This window comes from Hylaeus anthracinus, unplaced genomic scaffold, assembly GCF_026225885.1.
Source record: "Hylaeus anthracinus isolate JK02 unplaced genomic scaffold, UHH_iyHylAnth1.0_haploid 13568, whole genome shotgun sequence".
Taxonomy (NCBI): Eukaryota; Metazoa; Arthropoda; class Insecta; order Hymenoptera; family Colletidae; genus Hylaeus; species Hylaeus anthracinus.
In genome coordinates this window covers 1-9823 of record NW_026534480.1, presented here as the reverse complement: position 1 = coordinate 9823, position 9823 = coordinate 1, and the positions used below count along the sequence as shown (strand labels likewise).

The following is a 9823-nucleotide window of genomic DNA, read 5'->3' as shown; positions in this document are numbered from 1 at the left end:
CCCCCTAAAGGGATAATGCAGAAAAACGGCACTTCAGAAGGGTCCAGGTGCGACGGAAGGTGGTGAAAAAATCAAAAAAACCATTGAGACGACTCTGTTTGATGCCCCCTACAAAATGCACCCCTTAAAATCGCTCTCGGACAAACCCACCCCTCACAACACCCCACCCCCCCTAAAATCCACAATTTTTGGACGACGGTCTCGACTTTAGGCTCAATGCATTCTCTGGACTCCCCTGATCCAGAAAATGCTATCACCCATACCGTGCACCCCATAGGCACTCTTTGGGAGTGGGGGTGGAACAGCTCGCAAATTTTCAACTCCCTTCGTAAAAAAACACTTCCACGCATCGGAGGCCGATGAAATTCACCATGTTTGTTCCCGATATGTTAAGGATAAATGCCGAAATGGTCCCGTTTCGAAAACTGCCCCCAGAGCTGAAGGGACGGGGGCAGAGGTAGGGGTGGTCCACCCAGTAAGTGTAAGGGTTGTAACGTTGTTTCGTTGCGTGGATCACATGCCCAACAGTCCAGGGCATCGGTGTAACAAAGTTTTCATGTCTTTTTCCCGCGTGAATGGCAATAAAATTCGAAAATGTCAATTTTTGTAAAAACTCGCTTCCAACTTCAGGCCCATCTGCAGAGTGAACGAGTAACCCCACGTCAACACCGTTCACGGATTCGGACGCGCGAATGCTTTATTAACAGATCCCCAAAAAATCAGATTTTTGTAATCACGCTTTCGTTGTCAAATCGGCGCAGATTTGAAAGAGTAGTAAATGGGCCGGACGGAAACGGCATTCAAAAGTGGTGCGAGACCCTGCGCCCGTACGGGTCAGCCCACGTTAAATTGGAGTCCGGTCTGGTCTGACCACGTATTGGTATAGGCCCTCGCTCCGCTTCTGAATGCCGGCCCACTTACTACTCTCATCATAATTTCTCGTCCAAGTCTTCGCCATTGATTTCGCTTGTCATCGCGGTTAGACAATTTAGTATAACGCTATTCGTCCGCTCGACTTGTCCGTTTGCGCGTGGTGTGCCCGTATTTACTTTTATGTGTTGGATTCCGTGATCCTCACGGAATATAATGACATATAATGACGGCTACGTATTTATTATTACACTCTATCGTTAGCAACGGTCCCAAATGATCTATATGGACAGTTCGAAACGGCGCACTACCCTTGTCCAGAGGGTGTAAGAGCTCGGGCTTCTTTCCTGCAGTCGTCTTAGAATACAAGCACGTCACGCATCGGTTTATGTATTTGTTAACGAAATCTCGCTTCTTTGGAAAATAATATTCCTCTTTCGCTTTTTCTAGTGTTTTATCGACACCTAAATGTGCTACTGACCGGTGTGCTTCAGCTATTATGTCGTACCGTAACTCGCAAGGAACATATAATCGCCATCGCCCTTTCGACACTTTGTAAACTCGCGCGTTATACATTGTGAATTTTTGATGAGCACTTTGATCGCCAGCCTCGAGTTTGTCTCGAAGGTTCAGGATATCAGTATCCGCATGCTGCATTGCAGCTACCCAGTCGGTATTGAGTCGAATTCCTAAAACGAGCAGCCCTTCAACTTCGGTGTTTTCAGGCGCTCCCACGGGGTTCCTGCTTAACGCGTCTGCTACGCTATTTCGTTCGCCTTTTTGGTACTCAATGCTGTAGTCGAACTCTGATAATCTAACAAACCACCTCCCGATGCGTGGGCTCAAATCCCGTTTATTTTCTAGCATTTTCAAACTATTGCAATCTGTTTTGATGACAAAATGGACTCCAATTAGATAGACTCGAAACTTTTCTAATGCGCATACTATAGCTAGTGCTTGGAGCTTGTACGAGTGATATTTTATTTCTTCGGGAGTTGTTCGTCGGCTATAAAAACTTACAGGATGCCACCTTCCATCGGGTTGTTTCTGAAACAACGCTGCTCCTAATCCCAACGCACAGGCATCCGTATGAACTTCCGTTTCGGCCTTGTAATTACATATCGCCAAGAGCAGTTTCGACATTAATGCTACTTTGATTATTTTAAAAGCCTCGTTTTGCTCATCACCTCAGGAAAACATTGCATTTTTACGGAGTAAATTGGTTAGTGGGTTTGCGACAACAGCAAAATTTTTGACGAATCGCTGAAAGTAACTAGCTAGCCCCAGAAAACTGCGTACATCTCGAGCGCTTTTCGGAATTGGAAATTCACGTACACTCTCTACTTTTCGCTTGCTTGGTTGTATACCTAATATCGAAATTTCGAAGCCCAAGTATTCTGTCCTAAATTTGAAAATATGGCACTTTCTTAAATTTAGAGTTAGCCCTGCGTCTCTAAGAATCTTAAGGATTTGTATTAAGCGATTCAAGGCTTCCTTTACCGTCATGCTTGGTATAATAATATCGTCTAGGTATGCCATGGCTATGTCATATCACAATGATCCTAAAATATTATTTATTAAGCGCTGAAATACCGCGGGCGCATTACATAACCAAAAAGGCATTCTTTTAAATTGAAAATGCCCATCTGGCGTTACAAAAGCTGTCTTTTCTCGTGAACGCGATTCTATTGGTAGTAACCGCTAAAAAGATCTATGCTCGTATAATATCTTTGTCCGCGTAATCTATCCAGCTGGTCATCTATACGCGGTAGTGAATACTTATCCTTTACGGTAGATCTATTTATTGCTCGATAATCGACGCACATTCGCATCTCTCCGTTTTTCTTCCGAACTAATAAAACCGGGCTAGCAAACGGAGAGTTACTATTCTCTACGACATCCTCCGCCTGCAAATCATCAACCATTTCTTGCAATTGTTGTCTTTCATGGTACGATATACGATACGGTCTATATATAACAGGTTTTTCCGACGTTAGTTCTATTCGCATTGTTGTCTTATCGGTCCTACCTAATTGTTTCATTGTTTTGGCAACGAGATCGCGATTTTGGTTAAGTACTTGCAGTAGCTCGTCCCGAATTCTATACCAACTTTATACGAACGGTATGATAACGTGCCGATCCCACTTCTGATAATTGTCGGAAACTACTTTCAGAGGTGTTTATATTTCGGCTTGAACAATCCGTCTGCCTCGTTCCTTCTCGGCGCCCGTACACGTATCCTCAAACACACACATTCTCACACCGATCACTCTGTACATTAGCCAATCATTCGTCTTGTCACCTGTCGCTCGATCTCAATCGTTCACATTCATTCGGCGCGCATTTCGCACTCATTTCAACATTCACTCGCTACATGACAAATAATAAAATTTATCTCTATACAAAATTGTATTTTGCCTTCGGCGGGCTCGTTTGATCAAAATTATATGAAGTGTCTCGTTCGAAGATGATAGTATATTGTAGTCATACTTGTCATGCCTAGTTTCACAACGTTCGACGCATAGTGGTTCCCTTCTACAAAAAAACCGGTGCTCTGCCAACTTCACACTCTCATTAGCCTCTCCAACTTCATATTGTTTCGTTGTGCCAAAGCGTCTAGACGTTCTTTTTTCGCTTAATTATATTCTTGTAGTTTATATTCAATTCTACATTATTCATCGAGGGTGATGGCAGAACACAAGAAGGGAAAACGATCACGGTCTCGATCGCACGAAGGGCATCAATCGAAACATCAAAAATATGAAAAATTCGATCAGTTACAAAAACAAATCGATAACCTAACAAAGGTTGTCGGGAACATAGCGCATTCTCAGACCAAGATGATGGCTCCAACAACACCTCTTGTAGAAGAAAATGCTTCTTGTAATGAATCAAGTGGTAAGTGAAGTAAATAAATAAATTTAAAAAAGAAGAAGAAACCCCAACTTTCCATACGAAAATTGAGGGACAAGGCCCACACGGCCGCGTCAGCCTATACGACGATGAAAGTACGGCAATTTCTTTAGTCTATACGACTTCAAAGGTTCGATTTCATCATGACAAGTCCAATAAGGATTTTAGTCGGCATGCTTGTCATGCCTAGTTTCATAATGTTCAACGCATAGTGGTTCCCTTCTCCAAAAAAAACCGGTGCTCTGCCAACTTCACACTCTCATTAGCCTCTCCAACTTCATATTGTTTTGTGTACTGTCCTTTGAATTATCACGACTTTTATTGAAGATGATAGCAGGAACTGATTTGGGGGTTAAGTAAGGGAGGGAGACTATCATCTTCGAATGAGACACTTCATATAATTTTGATCATACAATTATACTGTGTGTCTCGTTGTCGATGATAGTATATTGTAGATTTTTAGAGATGGAGTGATAATTCTCCTGTTTACCTACTTATTTTTATTTTTAACGTTTACAAATTCATAAAAATTACTCTAGGATGGTTCGAGCAAATTGGTCATTGAAATTTTCAATGGGCTTATTATAAAACTTATAAAATACTTGTAAATTGGGTGACCACCAAGCACTACGTCTTATAATTGAGATGTCTATTCCTCGTTTATGAGCTTTAGAAACTGCTGTATGTCGAGTACTATATGCTGTGAAAAGTTCTGTATTCACATCAGCTTTGCCTAGCAATGTTTTGATCCAGTGACCAATAGTTTGTGACGACACTGTACCAAAAGGCTTCACAGTGGCAATAAACAATCTTTTGACACTATTTCTCAAATCTTTAGTACAATCTAGATAATCTAAAACTGCAGTGGCTGCACACAAACGTGGCTTCTCTTTAAAAAACGGCAATATTAATTCTGGTTGAAAAACTCCTACTTTTGATGTTTTTATGTGATCTGTGATTTTAATATTTATCCCTGTATCAGATTTGTTTATGTTATCTATATTTATCAGTGCCAGGGTTTTCAGCCTCTGAGCTGTTGTTAGCGCTAATAAGGTGACAACTTTTTCTGCAGCATCCTTCAATTTTAAACCTTTTAATGGATGCAAATTTTCAATATAATTGAGAACTGAAGTGACATCCCAAATTGTTGCGTATCTCGGTTTTGGTGGTCTTTGTTTGAACACACCTTTTAAGAAATGAGATATCAGACTATCTTTATTAATATCATAAAGTGAAATTAAGGAAATTGCGGAACGAGCGGTGTTTAGCGTACTATAATTTGCACCGGTTTTGTAACGTTTGTTTAAAAATTTAATAATATCCATAATTTTTGCATTATAGATATCAAGATTCTCTAAATGAGAGAACTCCCACCAACTTCTTAGATGACACTCGTATTGTTTTAATGTTGAATTAGTAATAGAATTAACCATAACGTCCGCAACTTCCTCGGTTAATCCTTGTTTGAGATACCCTGACCAGATAACTTGCCTGCCACTAGTGAAAGGTGGGATGCTAGTGGATGGTTCCTGTCTCTGTAAGGAGATGTCAATAAGTTACGATCAGGTTCTAATATTATAGGCGGTTCCACGAGTAGTGAAGTGTACAGGGGGTACCAAGGTTGTGTGGGCCATAATGGTATTACAACAATGCCTAATGCCTTATCGTTAATAATTTTTCTTAGCGTGCGCAGAATGAGTGCGAAAGGAGGAAAAGCATAAAAGTATTCATTTTTCCATGACATAGTAAAGGCATCTATAGCCGAAGCTTCTGGATCTGAAAATCTAGAAAAGAATTTTTTACATTTTTTATTTATCCTGGATGTAAATAAATCCACTGAAATAGAACCAAATTGGTTTTGTATGCTTGTAAATGCATGATGAAATAGTTCCCATTCAGCATCTATATTAATTTGACGCGACGCATTGTCAGCTTCTGTATTCTCAGCAGATGGAATGTAGGATGCCCTCAACCAAATTTTCCTCCCTTCGCACCATTCCCAAATTTTTCTTGACAATTTACTCAATTTTGGAAATCGTACGCCACCCGCTTTATTAATATATGAAATCGCCGTTGTATTATCCAAACGAAGTAAGATTTCACATTGCGATAATTTTGAAGCAAAACATTTTATTCCAAAAAATGCTGCTAACAGCTCAAGATAATTAATGTGATTTTTTCCTTCTTTCTTATTCCAAAACCCATACGTTTTTGAACCGTTACAATAACAGCCCCAGCCTGACAATGAAGAATCGGAAAATATTTCCATTGAATAAACTTGTGTTCTAATTGGATTTGATCCAATGACAGTATTTATTTGCCACCAATTAAGATCTTCTGACATACCTTCAGATATTAAGATTTTTTCCTCATAATTGTCACCGTTAAATTTCAAAGCTAGAAATTTCTGCCTTTCCAGGCGTTTACAATGAATGAAACCATAAGCTACAGCTGGGCACGCTGGACTTAAAACTCCCAAAAACTCTGCAAATTTTCTGATTTTATACATTCGTCCTACCTTAAATTCTCTTACAAGTTGCAATATTTGATGTTTCTTTTTATATGTCAAGTTTAGAGAAAAACTATTTAAATCAATAATAAAACCTAAATATTTACACTGTTGTCGTGCTAAGAGTGAACTCTTTTTATAATTTATGATGAAGCCTAAATGCTCTAGAAATTGAATGGGCTTTGCCATATTTTTCTCACAAGCAGCTTTTGATTTATGAATAAATAAGAAATCATCTAAATATAATACCAGCAGCATTCCTTGCAACCTTAATTTGTGTATGACTGGTTTCATTATTTTTGTAAATACGTAAGGGCTAGTACATAATCCAAAAAGTAAGCATAAAAATTGATACAATTTTCCTTGAAACTTAAATCTCAGAAACTTTTTGTAACTATCATGTATCGGAACCAAAAAATATGCATCTGTAAGATCTATAGAGCCCATAAAATCTTGTTTTGATAATAAATTTATGGCAGATCGAATATCTTCTAATTTAAAATGTGGAGGATCTAAGAATTTGTTCAATTCTTTAAGATTAAAAATAAACCGATTTGAACCATCAGGCTTTGGTACAAGAAAATAAGAAGATATAAATTGCCCTTGACAATCTGTACATTCTTCAATAGCACCCTTCTTCAAAAGTTTATTAATTTCTATTTGAATTTTTTCTGTTTCTCTAACAGGCCATATTCTCTCCGCAAGAGCAATGTTTTGAAATGGTAATTCATTAGAAGGAATTTTGTATCCCTTTATATAACTTAAAATATACTTGTCAGAAGTGATATGTTTCCACCTTTCTAAAAATTGACCTAGGCGCCCCGTCGGTTTGTGTACCTGGCTTATCTCCTTGACAATGAGTGGCTCATCGTCTGAAATTTCTTCGACGACGTTTGAGCTACATTCTATGCGGTTCTGGATGCTCTTCCTCTGAATTTCACATATCGTCGTTTTTGATATGGACCCACCTGACGGTACCCCACGGGTGGGTATCTGGCGGTTCCCTGTTCTCGAAATTTTTGATTATGTTTTTGTGGTATTTTTTCTTGTATATCTGCACAAACCCTTTCAATTTCTTTCGCATCTTTTATTGCATGCTTCAGGTTACTTCCATAAAGCCACTCATCGGAAATCATTGTTTCTACCACTGGCTTAATGCTTTTCTTTAGGTGTGGCGTTATATATGATTTTCTAGCTACTGATAGCTGATGAAATACCTCCACTAGGATTTGGCCTGCATGGCTGATATAATTCGTAAAAACTTCTTCGTCTAATCCTTCTTCTGAAGGATCAATCAACAAGGACACTGCAGCACCCAGAGCAGCTATTGCCGTACCTACACAGTTCTGTGTCTTTACAAAATGTTCATCCCTCTTTTTGGGGATTTCTTTGAGTAAAGCTTCTATTTCCAAATTTAACTTGGGAGCGTCAACATGAAAGTCGTTCCTTCTGTCATAAGTCTCCAGAATTTCCTTCTTGTTCTTTTCTGGAAGGCCCACCTTTTTCCACTTCAGCCATGTATTTTTTAGCTGTGGATGATATTTGACTGGTTTAAACTTACTATCCGTGGGATCCATTCCAAGTACTTTTAGTACGTTATCATCTGAAGTGTTTTGCTCAATAATTTAATTTTGATTTCTTACACCTTCAGGAATGCTATCTAAATCCTCATGATCTAGAGAGAAAAAAATTAAAATAAGAAATTCTGTCGTCATTAGAAAGGTAACACGTATTGTCTATACTATGATATCTGTAGGACTCGACGTTACCGACTAAAAGAATACTACGCGTGTGGCACGATGTGCGAAATAACAATTGATATACGACAAGAGTCGCGTGGTCTTTAACCTCATATATACTTATCCCGATCCATAACAATATCTTTGTCCTTATTGGACTTGTCATGATGAAATCGAACCTTTGAAGTCGTATAGACTAAAGAAATTGCCGTACTTTCATCGTCGTATGGGCTGACGCGGCCGTGTGGGCCTTGTCCCTCAATTTTCGTATGGAAAGTTGGGGTTTCTTCTTCTTTTTTAAATTTATTTATTTACTTCACTTATCACTTGATTCATTACAAGAAGCATTTTCTTCTACAAGAGGTGTTGTTGGAGCCATCTTGGTCTGAGAATGCGCTATGTTCTCGACAACCTTTGTTAGGTTATCGATTTGTTTTTGTAACTGATCGAATTTTTCATCTTTTTGATGTTTCGATTGATGCCCTTCGTACGATCGAGACCGTGATCGTTTTCCCTTCTTGTGTCCTGCCATCTCCCTCGATGAATAACGAGACACACAATATAATTGTATATATTTGTATGATCTAAATTATGGTATGTAAATTATGTATACTATTTTATTATTATATTATTATTATTAATGTTTCTATCGTTTTATATATAAATAAAAAGGAAATAAAGTTTAAATCTGTACATAATTAATCTGTAAATAATTCCTAGATTGCCGCAAAATTCAAACAAAGAGGAGTCTGTTCTCCCTCCACACATAAATTTGCTATAGAATAGTACCACCGGAACCACTCATCTTGCATCTCTCTTGGACCGGCTTCTCTCGCGCAGTTCACACTCCAGTTAGGATAGAGCCCAATGGTACCAAGTGCCCCCCCCCCCCCTGGGGAGCCCGGGATATATATAGCCTTACTGACAAGTCCACTAGCAGGCCCAGGACGAAACGCTTCCTTCCTTTTCTCCCTTCTCTCACTCTCTCTTCAGCAGAACCGCCACCATAGTGGGATTACTTGAATTTACATGAAAAATCTTGCTTGGTAGACTTGTCGTTCTACATTACCGTTATCTACTTTATTATGCGTAGCGTTTTGCTTTCCATGCACGCGAATGCGCAGCTGTCTGTACAGGAACGCATTTCGCCTACGTTGCGGTCATGTCTGTACCGTATGAACGAATACGCATACAATATACGAAATTTATGGATGAACCGATATACTTATCCACCGTCGACGATCGCGAGTATAACTTGAGGACGTTATTGTTGCTTTAAGTGTTACGACAACCGGCGAAACTTGTCTCGTAAGCGGATAGGGGAGGAATGGATTTATTGCTCCGAAACGCAGAAACGCGATCGTATATAAACGCGAACAGCTATTTCCGGGTACGGAATAAAGTATCGATTGATTTTCCTGTTTGTTATTAGTTCCATTCCACCGACTACTATAGCAGTATGCTTGGCGATTCCTCTAGGTAATACAGCCGAAAAGATAGCGACTTTAATTGTGAAGAGTATGTATCGCAGCAAAATATAGATGAAGTTTTTCCGCATAGGGTTTAGCTTCCGTGTAATATCGATTTTATATTCTTATCTGGTATGTGATTACGTTTGCACTTAACACTAAAATTACCAACAAATTGAGAATAATAACGAACAGAAACAGGGACTATTTATTAACAATTTCTTTCAGTTTCATTTAAGGGGGGCACTGCACGTTGTGTTCTTTACACTAGTCGTCAAAAAAAAAACGGGACAGTATTTTAAAACGTCATAACTCCGAGAGTC

The 9823-nt window shown here is 39.1% G+C and overlaps 1 protein-coding gene across 1 annotated transcript; it reads right to left on the bottom strand.

The window, feature by feature from the left end:
- Window positions 1–4034: 4034 nt before the first annotated feature.
- On the bottom strand, window positions 4035–8563 carry LOC128892668 (uncharacterized). The gene is made up of 5 exons (XM_054153201.1): window positions 8371–8563; window positions 7261–7895; window positions 5429–7042; window positions 4386–5318; window positions 4035–4160 (listed from the first exon to the last, which is right to left on the bottom strand). The coding sequence occupies exons 1-5, from the start codon at window positions 8561–8563 to the stop codon at window positions 4035–4037; spliced, it is 3501 nt and encodes a 1166-aa protein (XP_054009176.1).
- Window positions 8564–9823: the final 1260 nt, after the last annotated feature.